The sequence below is a fragment of the Elephantulus edwardii genome, unplaced genomic scaffold (genome assembly GCF_000299155.1).
Source record: "Elephantulus edwardii isolate Elephantulus edwardi_28Jun2011 unplaced genomic scaffold, EleEdw1.0 scaffold00090, whole genome shotgun sequence".
NCBI lineage: Eukaryota > Metazoa > Chordata > Mammalia > Macroscelidea > Macroscelididae > Elephantulus > Elephantulus edwardii.
Genome location: NW_006399840.1, coordinates 6,859,132 through 6,877,899, shown reverse-complemented (window position 1 = coordinate 6,877,899; position 18,768 = coordinate 6,859,132). Strand labels below are relative to the sequence as shown.

The following is an 18,768-nucleotide window of genomic DNA, read 5'->3' as shown; positions in this document are numbered from 1 at the left end:
TATGTCTTAGGTATAGCTTAGATCTTTCATCATAGTCCTCCTCTATAAATCATATAAATATCAAAATTATGTAAATCCTTCATAGCAACTACATGGCAGATTATAATCAAATAAGTACCTGCATCTTATCACCACATTGATAAGAAAATACAAAGGGCTCTGAAGCTGAATCTTGGAGCAGCTCCAGCTGCAGAACATTATTACTTTAGCAAGGACCCAGATCATTCCCTTAGTTTTGAATGGAAGAGTTCATTAATGTGGCATTTTGTAGCAATTTATTAAGCATCTACTTCGTGACAGTCACTGTCTCAGGAATAAAATGATAGGCAAAACAGTCTTTACTTTCTTTTGGAACATGCAATATATTAGTTGAAATAAAAATAATAGATACATAGTAAAACATGTAAAGCTATGAAAGAGCAAAGTAGATTGAGGGGACAAAGAATGATGGACATAGTGCTGTAGACAGGGTCTTCAAAATCTTTGAAAATTTTCTGTGTATGAACCTTTCTTTAATCTTTTTCCATCTCTCCCTATTCAGCCAGTAATGCATGCCCTATTTCAGATTGTTAATTGCAGTACACATAATGTCTGATCATACATTCACTTATTAAATCATCCCCTTCACCTATTCCAATACAGTGTTCATTAGCTACCCCTTCTTTTCTTTCTTTCCCCAACGCCACTCAGTGTCCCATAACCGTCTTAATTTTATGACAGTGGTCTTTTACAGTATTTGTCCTTTTGTGACTGAGTTATTTCACTCAGCATAATGTCCTCTAGACTTATCCATGCTGTATAGTTTTTTGTGAGTTCATTGTTTTTCAATGCTGTGTAATACTCCATTGTCTGAATGTACCACAATTTATCCATTCATTTGTTGATGGGAATTTGGTTTACACCCCTGGAGGGGAGGAATAATGAATAGTGATTAGCAAATATTTGGGTGGAATGAAGGGAAATGGAGAATATGATGAAATTTTTACTTGACAAGGTGAATAATGGTATTGTACAAGTGTATATGACGTTATAAGACAAAGTATATATGAACAATAGAATGAAAATGGATTTTTTTTAAATACTTTTAAAATAAATAAGAAATTAAAGCCATCTGTGGGGACAAAAAGTTTGAAAATGTAGCATTTGAGGGGAAACAAGCATAAAATCAAAGAAAGAGTCAGCCTACTAAAAGAACAAAGATGTGAAAATGAAGTTCAAAATTCATAGCAAACAAGTATTTTTTTTAATCTCTTTCTTGACTTGAGGACTCCGAACCTATCTGTTACTCCACAGAAGAAAAATGAACCAGTCCCCTCAGGTAAAGATTTATAGCTTCAGAAACCCTACTGGGCAGTTCTATTCTATCTACAGGGTTTCTATGAGTCAGATTTACAACAATAGAAATAGGATAGGTTATGACTTGACCCAATTATTTGACATCATTTCAACATAGACTATAGCTTACTTTTTAAAAACATAAAATTAACAGCCTATGAAGTGAAATGTTATAGTGATTTCCTATTAACAAGCCATCATCTCTATAATATAAAAAACCATTTATTGTAAGAACAGAAGGATAACTAGTAAGATATGTATAGGTCCAAAGAGGGAAGGGGAGGGAGCAGAGGAGGAGGAGAAATCACAGGGTCACAGAGTCTGGTGAGTGGAGGTCAGGAGTGAAGGAATTTTCCTAATACAATGGAGATCTAAAAAGATGGGAGTAATAGTAGGACTACTAGATAGATCAGTAGAGATTAATTTTATAAAACATAATTTATGGGAATGACCATAAGAAATACAATGTGAATTGGTGGGAAGAAACCAAACTAAAATTTTCAAAAACCAAACAGTTAACACCTTTAGCTTCTAAACAAGCAGGAGGCTGAGTCCACCTGGAGGCACCTCAGAACAAAGGTCTATCAACCATTGAAAACCCCATGGACCACTGCATTACTCTGATATACAGGGGTTTACCATGAGTCAGAGCCAATTCTATGACACTGGCTACATCAAAGAAGAGAGTATCTAAGTAAACTTACTCAAGACACCAGCCAGAGTGGTGAAGTTATACATGTACAGCTTTTTTTCTAGATGCATTAAGTTCTTTCTTTTCCTGAGAACTTATTGAGCAGTTGCTTAGATACATCATAGTTATAATAAAAAGAAAACTTTATTCATTCATTAAATTGTGACTCATGTATGTGTAAAGATAAAACTAACATACCCCCAAAACTACAGAAGTAAGCATGAGATGGTACAGTTATGGGCAGTCAAGATGAATAAGTTCAGAATTTTTTAAAAAAGCATTCAGCTGAATATATCTTAGGACTGAAAAAAATACATTAAATCTAACCTTTGCTTTATTTTTCTGTCCCAATTTATACAAAAAGCAGTTCAGTTACTGAGATGGTTAGTTTGGAGAAGACTCAGGAGGGATTTGATAAATGTGTACAAATATTTGAAGAACTGTCATGTGGAAAAGAAATTAGATTTGTTCAGTATGTCCCGAGAGAGAGAAGCAATAGAAAGATTTCACCACAATATAAAGAAGGACTTTCAAATAGAAAGAGAACTTAAGAGTCCTCCGAAGATGGCTCTTTGGGAGGCATGCTCCAGACCACATAGCTGGGACATCCTCTACAATGTCAACGGGGGCAGGAGAATCAAAGACTGAGATAGAGAGATGACTTACAAGACCATTCTAATACTGAAAGTTTATTCTTTTTTATCAGTGGGGGGGAAAGGCATCTATATTAATTTTAATAATACTATAGATTTTAAACTAATTCCTATCTTTATGAAAGAATATTTTCTGCTGTTATTTTTGGTTGCTTGGTTTTGGGGTTTTTTTGGTTTGTTTTTTGTTTTTACTGTAAGTTCTACAACTCTACATGTTACTTCTGGTACTTAATTGATAATAAATAATCCTCTCAAGCTCTGCTTTATTTCTTGCTTGTGGTTTCTAGATCTCCAGCCGTACAGCAACTACAGCTTCACAATTACAGCTTGTACATCTGCTGGCTGTACTTCAAGTGAGCCTTTTCTAGGTCAGACACTGCAGGCAGCCCCTCAAGGTAATGGGAAAAAAGCAATCTATCTATAATGGGGGGAAGAATTTTTGTGTGGTATATTGAAATGAATGCTTTCCTATTTCTTGAAAGGAAAGAGTAAAAAATTTAAAAAGTAGCCTAAGCTTGTGATCCCCGGTCTTCCTTGATCTACAGGTTACCTTCTAAGATAAATTTACATTAACCCTTGTAAATTTAAAAATATTCAGTTCTTCAAACCATTTAAAATTTTCTTTTGTACGGAAAAATATTTCTATTTGCCTATGAAATTCCTCCAAAATTAGACATTCACACAGATATTTGTGGAGTGCCTACTACATAGAAAGCACTGTGATGAGTGCTGGGGTTGAGTAATTATTCCCTACCTTGAAGACTTTACTAACAAGAATATTGGAATATGAAAAGTAATGGTAATAAAGAGAATAGGATCAGACTATCTAGATTAATCAGGGCGGGGAGAGATTACAACTCATTGAGCACATCAAGAAAGTTTTTACTTAGTAAATGAATGTTGAACTGTAGTGTGAAGAACAAGGATTTTGGCCAATACATAGTGAAGTGATATACTCTGAAATATGGTGGGGAATATAAATTATGACCCTTGTCTTTTAGGCTGATTGGCAATGTCTACTAAATTTAAAATGTAAATTTCCCTTGACAAAGCAACCCAGCAGTTGCATTTTCACTACCTATGCTTGAAAGAGTGGAGGGAGGGACTGTGCAGAAGAAGAAGATCCTGGAGGAGATGGATTGACACAGTGACTGGGGTAATGGAGGTGGGTGTGTCAGAGACAGAGATTGGCTCAGGATAGAGCAGAGTTCAGAGCTATTGTGCATATGCTGGCTATGAGTTGTAGTGGACTCGACAGCACATAACAATAACAACATGCCAGAAAAGTGAAAAAAAAAATGTCTACAATTACACAAAGAAGCATGTTTCAAGATGTTTACTGATGCACTGTTTGAGGCAAAATGCTGAGGGCAATCTAAATGGCCATGGGTTGGGGCATCTAAATTGCTAAGTAAATTCAGATATGTTCATGTTGTTGAAGTTCACACATCGGTTTAAAATATAAATAATTAAAAAGTGACAGTTTAGAAATATATTTAATTGACAGAACATTTTTAGATTGTGTCCCTGAATGATGTAAGGCTACTCAGAATTCTCAGCTGCTGTCTGTGGCTCAAGTCTACCCACAAATTCCTCAGAAAAAATGAAGAAAAAGAAAAAAGATCTAGCAACTCCTTCAGCCAAATCAACCAGTGAAAACTTCATGGAGCACAGGCTTACTCAGAAAAATATGGGATCACCATAAATTGGAACTAAATCAAAGTGGAACTAAGTCAAAACTAGAATTTTGAAATTATGCTATAAGTATAAGAAGCACACACAAAATGCCATTCATGTCTATAAGTAAATTAGTATATGTGCATAGGGAAAAGTCCTAAATGTATACACACCAGCTGATATCAATAGTTATCAGCTAGCTTTAGATAATGTAATTTACTTGACTAAGAAAAGTAGATTCTGTTTGAGTGAAAGTTTACAAATGTCATTTATTTTTTCAGACAAATATTCATAGCAATAATTACCATTACCTGATGCAATTAACGTATTACAATGTCTAAGCAAACCCCTCTTGTATTTTTGGTTTTACATCGTGTGGTGTGAAATTAATCACTACTGATCTATGTTCGCTATCCAGTGGGGATGTTATTTACTTTTCAGTGGGAATAAAAAATGCCTCTTAGCTTGTGTAAGCAATCAACTATTTTGTTATATCTTGTTATCTGCCTGTTTTCTATGTGAGGAAACTGAGGCATAAATAAGTTTTGAAACAGTAACATCATGTTAATTACCACAGTAGGGTCCTGAACTACTTGTCCATTACTCTTCTAATGAAAGGGATTGTTGTACCTCAGAATATTAGACCTGAAATTTCCTACCAGTAAATGGGGAATAAAATGGAAAATTCCACATATGGGGCATATGGCTCCTCACCAGGAATTCACTAATGATGTTTTCTATATAAAGAATGTTTCATGTCAAAAAGCTTAGTGTTCCTTTGAAAGGAAGAAACCAGCAGTGGATTTTTGGAAAGGTAAACTATCAAATGGATACTTTGATGATAATGGATAATTTCAAAAGGATCTATCAACCAGTTTGGGCTGAAACTGAAGCCTGATAAAATAACAACATCTCTTCCTCTAGTTTTCTCCCTAAATATATAGATTTAAGCACTTTGAAAATATGAATCTATTTTACCACTTTCTTCAACAAAATTTCTTGAAAGGGCTCAAACGTTAAGACCTAAAAATTATAGCTTTCAACAGTATAAGGGAGCATGAGATGAGAAAAGTGCTTGATTTCTTTTTAACTTTGTGCACCTTTCCTTGAACACAAATAACCATACAATAATAATAAACAAAATGGGCTTTCCTCTGTAGAAGAAACATGACTTTAAAATCCATTTCCTAAAGATCTAAGTGTCATTTGTAAATAAGTGATATATAAAGAAAATATAGTTTAAGCCGTAACCTGGGGTTTGTAAAATAAAACAAAATCTATAAAATTCAACTAGCAATAACATTAAGTACTGTTGGTACTATAAAGTGAAAACAAGTATGTAATTTCAAATTACTAACTCAATACAACTAATTATAAAATGGAATTGTGAGGTGAATCAGTCATGGTTTGAAGATCTGGCAAGCCCTGGTGATATAGTGCACTACACGAAGGAAGGCCTGCTAATCAAAAGGTTACAGTTTAAATGCACAAAATTATCAAAAGAAGAAAGATAGGCAGTCTCCTCTCTTAAAAATATACAGCCTCTGAAACTCGACAGAAGTTCACTATTAGATACAGTGACTTGGCAGTAGTAAAGGTTCCTTGGTTTGCTTTTTAAGTTGGATATGGAAAGAATGAAAGAAAACATGCCTTTGTAGCTACACTCACCACTGTTTATTTTCCCTTTGACAAACTGAGAATAGTTTTCTGCAATTTTATTCTCAAACTGTACTATTAGTCAAATAATGAGAATTGGAATTGGATTCTCACTTTCTCCTTTAAAATCACTGTCATCCCTGAGGTCTGTTTTAGAAGTAAATTATGTTAAATAGCCCAAACTTGACATTCAGAAAGCTTCACTTTAATATGCCAAGGATCATATAGCAGTATAATAATTTTATAAAGTTTATTACCTATAGACATTTAGGGAGATTCCTAAAAATTATTTAGACTTTATTTCATTCTAGAGACTGATTCCATAGAATAAATTGAAACTTGCTTAGCAATTTGTGAGAATAAATTTTTTTCACTTGTCTTTCTATTCCAAACCTTCAATCGCTACCTCAGTTAAGCACCTGGTGGACTTGAACCACATATTTTGGGTGTCAGCGTGACTCCTTACCACTAGATCACCAGTGCTTCCATAATTTCTGCTGTTGTTGTGTGCTGTTGAGTCTGAACTGACCCTCTTGCAAGTTTTCAGAGGCAGGAAATTCCATGGGAAAAGATTGCCCACCCTTCTCCCACTGAGCAGTTGGTGGATTTGAACCATGTGCCTTTGAGATTGCAAAACAGCTTCTTACTCAGGCCACCAGAGGTTCTCCTCAATAATTTACCTGACTCTAGTAATTTTTCTCTATCCCATATACTACATCCAAATTAATTTTCTCCTTGTACTGAGATAAGCACATCTCACAACATCTACCATCATAAAATAATCGCCTTTCCTTCAAGGAACAAAATCCCATTAAGCAAAACAGACCTTTCCTTTATCTTTTCTTTTGCTGATCAGTATTCTCCCCTGACATCCAGTTCCCCAGTCATGCTGAAGTGCTTTCAATTCTGTCCTACACCTCCTTGTGTGGGTCTTCTGTCTAGGTATCTTGTATATCTTCTCGCTGTGTGGACACCCCAAGGCTTTCTTAACAAAGTACCACTAGCAGTCGACTGTTGTTGTTATGTGCCGTCGAGTTGCTTGTGACTCATAGCGACCCTATATACAACAGCCCTAAACTCTGCTCTGTCCTGTGCCAATTGCACTGTCTCTGACAATCCCATCCCAATTACCCCAGTCGGTGAATCAATCCACCTCATAGAGAGCCTTCCCCTCCTGCACCATTCCTCCACCCTCCCAAAGCATGATGTCCTTCTCCAAGGACCGGTCTCTCCTCACAACATGTCCAAAGTATGTTAGACAGAGCCTAAGAATCCTTGCCTCCAAGGAGCCACCCAGTTTAATCCTTTCCAGGACGAATCTGTTTATTTTCCTAGCAGTCCTTGGTATCCTCAATACTGTTCTCCAGCACCACAGCTCAAAGGCATCAATTCTCCTCCTATCCTCCTTGGTCATTGTCCAACTCTCTGATGCTGTGAAGACCATGGCCTGTATCAAATGCACTTTAGTCTCCAGAGAGACACCATTGCTCTTCAGTACTCTGGAGAGGTCCCTAACAGCAGACTTACCCGTGGCAATGCGCCTTTTAATTTCCTGGCTACTGGTGCCAAGAGTGTTGACTGTGGAGCCAAGCAAACTAAAGCTGTGTACAATCTCAATCTCTTCACCATCACCCTGATGCTGTCAATTGGTCCAGTGGTGAGAATCTTTGTCTTCTTGACATTGAGCCTCAATTCATATTGGAGGCTGCAGTCCTTGACCCTCTGCAGGAGGTGCTTCAGGTCCTCTTCAGTTTCAGCAAGCAGGGTTGTGTCATCTGCATAACGCAGATTATTGATAAATTGTCCACCAATCTTGACCCCACATTTCTCCTCATAGAGCCCACCCAGCCTCCTGGATAACCTGTTCTGCATATAGGTTGAAAAGGTATGGAGATAGGATGCATCCCTGGCGTATGCCCTTCCCAATTTTGAACGATGCAGTGTTCCCTTGCTCTGTTCTGACGACTGCCTACTGGTCCAAGTATAGGTTTCACATTAGCATGATCAAGTGTTCTGGGATTCCCATTCTTCTCAGAGTCAGCCATGGTTTGTTATGATCCACACAGTCAAATGCCTTTGCATAATCAATGAAACACAGATAGACATTCCTCTGGTATTCCCTGCTTTCAGCTAAGATCCATCTAACATCAGCTACAATATCCCTAGTACCACGACCCCTTCTAGACCCAGCCTGAACTTCGGGTAGTTCTCGCTGATGTGCTGTTCCAGTCGCTTTTGGATAATCTTCAGGAGAATCTTGCTTGCATGTGAAATCAGTATTATTGTTCTGTAGTTTCCACACTCTGTTGGGTCACCTTTCTTTGGGATAGGAACAAATATAGATCCCTTCCAGTCAGTTGGCCAAGTGGTTGTTCTCCAGACTTCTAGGCACAACTTGGTGAGCACGTCCAGGGCAGCATCTGTTAGCTGAAATATGTCAATTGGTATACCATCTATTCCTGGAGCTTATTTTTTGCCATTTCCTTCAAAGCAGCTTGAACTTCTTCTTTCATCACCATAGGCTCTTGCTTATATGTTGTTTCATGAAATTCTTCTGTGTCTGCCAATTCCTTTCGATACAGTGACTCAGTATATTCTTTCCATCTTCTTTTAACACTTCCTGGATCATTTAACATTCTGCGGAAAGCATCCTTGATTATAGCAACTCGAGGTTTGAATTTGTACGTCAGTTCCTTGAGCTTAATAAATGCTGAGCGAGTTCGGCCCTTTTGATTTTCTGACCCCAACTCCTAGCACATTTCATTGTAATATTTTGCTTTCTCATCCCGTGCTGCCTTTTGAGATCTTCTATTCAACTCTTTAGTATCTTGAATTCTTCCTTGTGCTTTGGCTTCGCTGTGCTCCAGTGCAGTTTTCAGAGTCTCTTCTGACATCCATTTTGGTCTTCGCTTCCTCTTCTGTCTTTGCAATGGCCGTTTGCAGGTGACTAGAACCAAAATACTTTTCTCCCAGAATTAGAGACTAGAAATCTGAAAGCATGTTTTCAAGCAGGGTCCTGCTCCTTCTAAAAGCTCTAGGGAAGAATATGCCCTTGTTCCTTCGAACTTCTGGTGCCTTCCATCAATCTCTAATGATCCCATTGTAACTTGTAGCTGCACCACTCTAACCTCTGCTTCTTTCTAAATAGAATTTTATTATCTGCACTTCGCTGTCTGAGTCAGGCCTCTTCATAGAAGGATACCAGTTACTGCATGTAGAATTCACCTAAATTCAACATACCTCATCTTAATTCATTATTCTGACAAGAAGTCCATCATCAGATAATGAGATAACTGAGATGCCAGTGGGAATGTCTTGGCAGGAATACTCTTCAGTCCACTATACTCACTTAGCTAACTCCCTCTTTTTTAAATATCTTCTCTTGTATAAATCTTTCCCTAGGACTATTCTGTTTTCTTCTTTTCCTCACATCGCCCCACTAGTCTGTGTCAGGTGCTCTTTGTAAACATTCTAGTAACACATTATGCTTTCTGCTCCCATTGTATTTATCCTAATGTATTATTTTTGTCTTCATCTTTTTTAATCTTAAAACCCTTGAAGAGTAATAATGATACTCTTTCTTTTCATGTATACAGTGCTAAACACAGAAAATTGCACATAAAAATAAATGGAATGCTAAATTAATAAATTAGCATGTAGTATGTAGTTTGGGAGCTCTGGTGGCCTAGTGGCAAGAAGCTGTGTTGCGATCCCGAAGGCACACAGTTTGAGGCCACCAGCTTCTCTGTGGGAGAAAGATAGGCAATCTCCTCTCGTGTGACTAACTGCCTCTGAAAACCCTCTGGAAGGTCAGCTATGGGTTGGTCCTGACTCTGTGGTATACAACAACAACAATATATGTCGTTTGGAAGCCAATGCATACTTGATGTCGGTTGATACAAAAAATGGTCTCTTCAATATATTTCCAGAGAGTGTCAATGCATAAAAGAAAAACTGGGTTTTTCTTTTTTAGCTAGAATGATGATGTGTGGGGAGACAAGAAATGGATGTAATATTTCATGGCACTTAAGATCAATTTAAAATGTTTCCACTAGACATATTTCTTTCCCAGTAGGCATTGTCCCTAAATTGTGTGAAAAGCCTTTTGACTACTAACTTAAAGTTTGATTGTTTGACTTCACCCAGAGACAATTAAAAGAAATGTCCTGTGATCTGCTTCTAAAAGATCATAGCCTTAAAATTCCAGTAGTATAACATTCTCCTCTGAAACACATGAGCTCACCAGTAGACAGAACTCATGAAAAGACAATTGGTTTTGGTTTTATTTGTCATAGACTCTCTAGGGGTTTCCTTCTGGCCTTCTCCTTCCATGGATTTCAGCTAGTTTTCCACCACAAACACCACCAACCTCCACCATGGTCCTAGATTATTTCCAAAACTACCAACCATTCCCTTCCCTTGAGCTTCCTCTTTATTATACAGAATAGGATTTCTAGTGTCCATGTGAAGCTCAGACTGTGGTGGGACTAGCAAATTCCTCAGAGTAGACACATCAAGACATTAAAAGTTTGCTTTACTCTACTGAAGACTTCTTGCAACTTCAAGTTGATATCATCTCCACATCATAATTCAAGTATAGCAGTTATTTTGCACATCTTGAAAGTCACCCCATCAATCAAACCAATGGTCACTTATTACCAGCCTAAACACAGCTTTTTTCACCTTATGTAAGCATGAAACTAAATTTTATTTCAAATTGGAAGTAAATCCAAAACGTTGCTTCATTTTATTTTAATAGCTCCCCTATTTGACTCCAGGTCTACTGGCCACATTGACTAGTTTAAATTGGAAACTAGGCAACAGCTTTTTCGTGCCTTGTTATTGTTTAAGTGCATGCAGTCAGCTCTGGCTCATAGAGAATCCATGCACAATGCAGTGAACTCTGTTTCAGCCCCATAATCTCGGCTCTCCTTCACCTGTTGTTGAAGTCATTTTGTGAATTCATCTCATTGAGAATTTTCCTCTTTTTCACGACCCTCTACTTTTCTAGTCATGATATTCTTCTCCAAAGACTGATTCTTCCTAATAATATGGCCAAAGTATATGAGCTAGTCCTACCATTCTTCTGAGGAGCATTTGAGCTATGCTTTTATTTCCTTTGTGTTCTGTAATACATCCTGCAAGAGGGAAAAGACATGACTACAGGAAGCAGATTATGATTAAGACTTGATATATAGGTCTTGAGTCAACAAATTAATATCATGTTTAAATCAAAATTCTGATTAATTGGTTGAGTCATCTGACAGCTGTTGGCATGGGAAGCTGTGCATGTCCACTGTGATTTGTGGGGTTTCTAAGCATCAAGCATAGATGAGCTCCTAGAACAAAGGGAGCAGCCATCCCCTCATGAATGCCTTGATCCTTCGAATGTCTGTATGTTAAGGTCATTTAGAAATCTGTCCTCATTCTTTAAAGATGCTGCTAAATAAACTGTATTTTTCTTTTTTCTTCCGAAAAAAATCTTAACCCTGCAGAGTAATTTACACCTAAGTAATGAGCAATCAAAAACTTTAAATTCTGAGGACTTTAGGAGTAATGTGAATATAGTGCATAATGCACCAGGCTGCTAACTGAAAGGCTGGTGGTTCTAATTCACCCACTGCTCCTAGGGGAAACTATGAGTAATCTCCTCCCATAACGATTCACAACATCAGAAACCCTAATGGAGGGTCTCTGCTCTGGTGTCCTGGTCAGTAAAAAGTCGAACTCCTAATTCAAAGACCATGCCTCTCTGATGGTTCAAAATTATCATGAGCAATCTCCTCCTTTGTGCTTAAGAGTCGCAAAAAATCAATGGAGAGTCAACTATGAGTCAATTCATTGCAGCAGCAATGAAGTGTTTTGGGTTGGTTCTATTTTATTTTTTTTAAGTTATGAATTAGAACTGATTTGATAGCTGTGGTACATTAATATTGAAAAGTGTTAAAAAGCAGCAGAAGAGAGTTTATGTGTCTATTCAGATCATGTCTAAATAACATCATAAAGTAGAAAGGTTGATATTTCATCTCTCTAGGTTTCTCATCAATATAATTTGTGCATCTGTAAGAGTATTTGAATATTTAATGCTGAATCATGGATATATGTGTTTATTTAATTTAATATACAGAAGAGTATTTTTTTTATTCTATTGCAAAGACTAGGGAGCTTACCATGGTATTTTGGAGAGTTTTAACCTTTTCTCCCACCACTCCCTTGATGCAGGTTTCTCATTGAAAATTTTGCTACAATTTTCATATAGATCTATTTCTATCTGTATGTGTATGTAAATTTTATACTCAGCAAAGAAAAATCAATTTCTTTTAAAATGATGAAAGTATCCTGGCATTTTAGAGTCTTCATAAAACATCTTCTTATGGCTTTCTACAAATGATACCATCTTATATTGTCCCAATACTTTCTTCTTCTGAAGACAAGTTATATATCTTTTTGAATCTGTAATACTTGTTATTTCTGGAAGATTTTCCAGAGAAACTTGCTGACCTTCTACTTGAGATACTAGATGCTCTTGATTTATTTGTTTTTCTCTTTCTTCAACACAAACAACCTTTTCTATAGAAATGCCTAGACTGCTTAATATAATATTGGTTTACAATAAATTAATTAATTCACTTATTAGTAATCACACTGTCCAACAAAAATACATTTGTAAATAAGAAGACGGCTCCTACTCTCTTAGAACGTGTCTTATATTGAAAAGAGAGAAATGGAAATTTCGAATAGATGTTAAGAATTGTGTATATGAAGTACAAGAGAGTGCACTAGCCCAGATATATGCATTTAGGGCCCTTACCGGTTGAGCTATGGTACTGGAAAAGAGTATTGAATGTACCATGGACTGCCAAGAAAACAAGCAGATTCATCCCGGAGAGGGTTAAACCAGGTTGCTCCTTGGAGGCAAGGATTCTGGGGTTTCGTCTGACATACTTTGAACATGTTGTAAGGAGGGACAGGTCCTTGGAGAGGGACATCATGCTCGGTAGGGTGGAGGGCAGGTGCATGAGTGGAAGGCCCTTTATGAGGTGGATTGATTCAGTGACTGGGGTAATCGGGATGGGTGTGTCAGAGACAGTGCGATTGGCAAAGGACAGAGCGGAGTTTAGGGCTATTGTACATAGGGTCGCTATGAGTCACAAGCGACTCGACGGCGCATAACAACAGCAGTTATAGTTGCTGTCCAGTTAGATCCTTCTTATGGTGACCTATGTACAACATTCTGCTCAGCCTTGTGCAGTCTTCATGATTGCTGGAATGCTCTAGCTCACTGTGTTTACCGTATTTTGAGTTTCTTCTAACTTAGGATTCCTCTTCCAGTACTATAACAAATAGCAGTCTATTGTGATTCATAAGATTTCCATTGGCTAATTTGTGGAAATCGATTCCCTGGCCTTTCCTCCCCATTTTTCTTAGCCTTGATGCTCCACTGGGCCTGTCCTTTTTGGGTGAACCTAGAGGTATTTGAAATACTAGTAATCTAGTTTCCAGCAGCATAGCAACATGCAAGCTGACAGATGGATGATAGATTCCATATATAAACAATTGTCATTGTGGTGGTTCCAACTCACAGCTGTTTACACAGAGATATTTGAAAGTAAGATACTGAATGGAGATCCCCTAGGAAGAGAATTGATTGAAAGACTAGAGGCAAAGAAAAAAGTCAAAAGGAAGGAAGAAAGGCCAATGTAAGTCCTTGAGATACTATGATGTTTTGAGGTCCATTGAAAGTATCCAGTCAATGAACCCCAAAGGAGCAGCCAGAGAGAAAGGAGGAAAACAAGCTGATCACGTCTCCCAGAAGCAAAGCGAGATAAGGTTTATTTTCCATATTGTGTAATTCCTGTAAATGTTATAGTTACTTTCAAAATTCCAGATAAATAAGGACCAGAGTTTGAAATCCCTGGATAGTCTCTCAGGCCTTATGTAAATGAGATTTCAGATGACAACCTACATGAAAGAATATCCATGTCATTTGGAATTCACTTTCTACAGTTAATTGAAAAATAAACTATTCAAAACAATAAGGAAAATATGTTTCACTTCAATTATATATTTCACCACCAAAGTACGTAGAATGTATTTTTTTATTTAAAAGAATATATTTATAAGGAGATAAAAATATTTGAGTTTGTAAGAGATTCACTTGTGAGCTATGTGACATTCATGGTAAATTTTAATTAAATGTAAAAGCATACTTCTCAGTATATAGCACTGATGAAACTTGCCAATTCATTGGTGGTTTATAATGTCAATTTCTGTTAACCACCCAAATAATTCTTTACCCAAACTTGAGGAACTTTTTTGGCTTAGTGGTAAGGAATTGTGCTACCAGCCCAAATATATGCAAGTTGAAGCCACCAGGTGCTCTGTGATAGAAAGATGGGATTCTCCTCTCATGTGATTTAATGCCTCTGAAAAATCTACTGCATGGTCAACTGTGGGTGGGTTCAAACACAAAGATATACAACAAATGACCATCCATTAGTGTTGTTTATGAGTTTAGAGAGTTTAATTTTTTTTTCTTCCCTTCCTCAAATATTTAGACTTTTAAAGCTATTAATAAGGTTATACCACAGACTACCAAAATAAGAAACAAATCCATTGTGGAAGAAGGTCAGCTAAAATGTTCCTTAAAACTAAGCATGGCAAGACTTTAACTTGTGTATTTTGGGCATGTTATTGGGAGGAACCAATCTCTGAAGAAAAACATAATGCTTAGAAAACCAGAGTGTCAGATAAAAAGAGGAAGATCCTCAATGAGATGAACTGAAACAGTGGTTGAAGCAATGGCTTTAGCATAACTGAGATTGTGAGATTGGCAAAGGATTGACCAATGTTTAGTTTGTTGTATACAAAATCATTGAGTCAGAGTCAACTTGATAGCACTTAATCAGAACACCGATGGAATAATGATGTCAAAGGCCCAGGTATATTTCAATCAAGCTATGATCTTTTCAATTGTTATGTTGGACAATGACTAAGGATGACAGAAGAAGAATTGATACCTTTGAGTTGTGGTGTTAGAGAAGATTATAGAATACCCTCTAGACTGCCCAAAGCACTCATATCTCTTGGAGAAAGTGCAACAGGGGTGTTTTTGGAGGCAAAGATGGTGAAGCTTTGTCTCACATATTTTGGACATGTTGGTAGGAGGGACCAATACTTAGAAAAGGATATTATGCTTGGAAAGACCAGTGAAGTAGTGGCTGGCCTTCAGGGAAATTGACTGACAAAGTGACTGTACCAATGAGCTCAAATATATCAGAGATGATTAAAATGGCACAGAATATGGCAGGGTACAGATCTGTTGTTCATAGGGTCACTATGAGTCATAGTCAACACAACAGCACATAATTAGAACAATAATGTGTCTGCTATTTGTCAATGCCCTACTACAGACTTTTGGATCTGTAAAATGTAAATTAATTCATATTTTTAATTCATCATGAAATAAATACTGAGCATGATACACTAGGGTGATATTAGAAATCAAGTGGGTAAGTGAATATATATATATATTTCTATATGTGGGGTGATTGTGTCGCTTCTGTCCTAATAACAAAAGTCTGTTGTGTTATTTTTTCCAGGAGTTTGGACAACACCTCGACACATTACAATAAATTCTACAACAGTGGAATTATATTGGAGTGAGCCAGAAAGGCCCAATGGTCTTATATCTCAGTATCTCTTGAGACGTAATGGATCCTTGGTTTTTCTGGGTGACAGTGAGAAGTTTAGTTTCATTGATAAATATCTGGAGCCTGATAGCAGGTAAAAAATAAAACTTTATCAATCATCCGGTCAGATATTTAGATTTGAAAGGAAGATGAGAAATAGTATCGATATGATTGAAACAGTAGTTCAGTCAACCAACCAAACAATCCATCAATCAATCTATCCATTCTGATGATATCTTTAAATCAATTTCAGATGTCAAAAACCTAAATCCTAAACCATTAAACTAATTTTTATTACATAAAATTGCTTAAAATGTAAATAAACATTAATATATGCAAATGAAATTTGAAATCCTAATAATTTTTATATGTAAATATATCTAAAAAAACCTACAAAATGATCAGATTATCTTAAAATAACGGATTTTGGAAACTAGTAAGAAAAGATGATGTAAAGAGGTTTGTTTTGCATTAGCCAGTTTTTGCCTGGTAAAATGTTCTCTCTAATTGCTACTCTGCAAATAAGCATGAGAAGTTTGGGAGGAAAAAAATTCGTGTATTTGTAATTCATTCACTTTACTTTCTCAGAAGAGACAAAATATATTTTAGATCAGCACACGTTTTATTATAGAAAGTTGTTGTTGTTGTTATGTGCCGTCGAGTCGCCTGCGACTCATAGCGATTATAGAAAGTAGAGATCAATTTAATTTTATTGTAGAGAGTAGAGATCAATTTAAAAACACTTTTCTATAAATATAATTCCCTGCACTCCAACCTATTTAAAAACAGATTAATGTAAATCCTCTACAATCTACTCATAAATTTCAAGACTTTCTTAAAATCTTTAAGAAAAGCTGTAATTACTTTTGCTGAAATGAGCCATTGAGTTAATTCTGGCTCAAAGAAACCCTATATGACAAAGTGGAATTGCCTCTTAGGACTTCAAGAGTATAATCTTTGTGGGAATAGAGTACTCGGTTCCTTGTCCCAAAGGGTAACTGCTGAGTTTGAACCTTTGACTTTTGAGTTAGCCACCTACCACTTAGCCACCAGACCTAGAAATAAATACAAAATTAAAAGGGACAAGGAAGAATGAAAATCTGGAGAGAATACTGTCTCGTGCTGGAAAATCTGAGATCTATTGTGAAGTTTCTGAAAGAATAAAGGATTGACAATTTGCCACAATTTTAAGGCTTAGCAATAAATAGAGAAACAAGCAAACTTCATTCAAGTCCCTTGTGCTTGCCTTATCACAATCATTTTGTTTTGCTTTGCTTTACATCTAGGTATGTTTACACATTAGAAGCCCAAACTGAAGGGGGTAACAGTACTAGTGATGATTACATAATACAAATACCTGTATGGACACCAGAAGAAATCCATTCTCCATATAATATAACAGTAAATGGACCTGATTCCATATCTGTGGCTTGGACCAAACCAGGTGAGTAATTAAAGTTTTTCTCACATCTCTTCCACTCTGTGTTCTTGTGTATGTGTATGTATATGTGTTTTTGTATATGTATGTGTGTGTGTAATATTTTAGAGAAAATTAGAGCAGAAGATGGCAATGTGAATCTAGTAATTGAGAAAGATACTGTCTGTCTCCTGGATGAATATTAATAGGGTAATCACAAATTGTACTCAGCATATAAATGCATATGCATGCACAGATCTTTATATCAATGTAATGATTTTTTTTTAAGTATCACTGACTAAGATTCTAGCTTTACTCACACACACACACACACACACACACACACACACACACACACAGCTCCAAGCTCTTTAGGTTGAATTACCTTTAGCGTTCATTTGCACAGAACTCTAGATGGGCTCATTAGTGCCATAATATCCATCCCTCTGTTATGTTGTAGACGAGGAATTTGGAAAGACACTAACTCTCTGTCATGGACCTTGAGTTGAGATTGGTTATGGTAGTATTTTATCTCTCCAAGTTGTGTATCCTCCATCAAACCACTTAGACAATGGTGGGTTCTTCCCGTGATTTAGTGTCTTACTATATTTTGATGTAAGCAAGGAGATGGTGAGATTGGCACAGGACAGAGCTGAGTGTAGGGCTGTTGAACGTAGAGACGGCACATAACAGCAACAACAAGCCCAGTAAAATCTTAACTCTATTAATAGTGTAAGGAGTAAAGATTAGAGTAAGGTATGTTTGCTTTTTCTGTTGATAAAGAGGCACCAAAAATGTTTGTTTTGTTAAAATTTAAAACTGTGGAATGGGTTCAATTAATTTCAAAATACCTAATTTTAATTTTCACATCTAGTTTTTAAATGATTGGTATGTTCAAGTCCATCATTATAACCACTGTGTATTCAAGTAGTTTGCAACCTGGAGAGCTCATTTTAGTGTTCCCATCAGAATAATTTAGCCAAACTAAAACTTGGCTCTAATAATTGATTAACAGAGTCATTTTGTCCATTAGTATATTGATGCCATAAAATAAATAGCACGGCCATGTTTTTCACAGAATTAAAAAGAATCTCAGTCAGAGAATGTAAGCTGGCCATAAATGAAAGGCAGAATATATGGGTCTTGTTGGGTAAGGCAACTGGTTTGCGTTAGTAGTGTGGACGTACCTGCAGATGCTCAAAAGAATAGCCTGGTCAATTGCTACCACAAAGATTATATGCAACGTAAAAACTCTGTGATGCAATGTTACTCTGTAAGATGCAGTAATTAGCTAAGAATCAGAATCAACTTGATGGCAGTGGTTTTGGTTTCTGGATTTTTTGTTGTTGTTGCTAGTTGCCATGGAGTCCACTCCAACTAATGATAATGTTATCATTAATGTTACACGCAAGAATGAAATATTGCTCAATCATGCTCTTCATGATTGTTGATACGATATAATCCATTCTTTCTTTTACATTTTCGTGTGTGTGTGCGTGTGTGTGTGTGTGTGTGTGTGTGTGTGTGTGTGTGTGTGTACCATCAAACCATATCTGACTGGTACAGGAGGAGATTGCCCTTCCTTCTCTAGCAGAGCATCTGGTAGATTCTAACCATGTACCTCTGGGATTGCAGTGCAGCTTCTTG

The 18,768-nt window shown here is 36.7% G+C and overlaps 1 protein-coding gene across 1 annotated transcript in view; it reads left to right on the top strand.

Moving 5' to 3' along the window:
• Window positions 1-18,768, top strand: part of USH2A (Usher syndrome 2A (autosomal recessive, mild)) — a 1,454,174-nt gene that overhangs the window by 1,215,284 nt on the left and 220,122 nt on the right. The window contains exons 56-58 of the mRNA XM_006890571.1: window positions 2,967-3,074; window positions 15,615-15,798; window positions 16,991-17,148. Coding sequence (XP_006890633.1) covers window positions 2,967-3,074; window positions 15,615-15,798; window positions 16,991-17,148 — 450 coding nt within the window. The remainder of the gene's footprint in view (window positions 1-2,966; window positions 3,075-15,614; window positions 15,799-16,990; window positions 17,149-18,768) is intronic.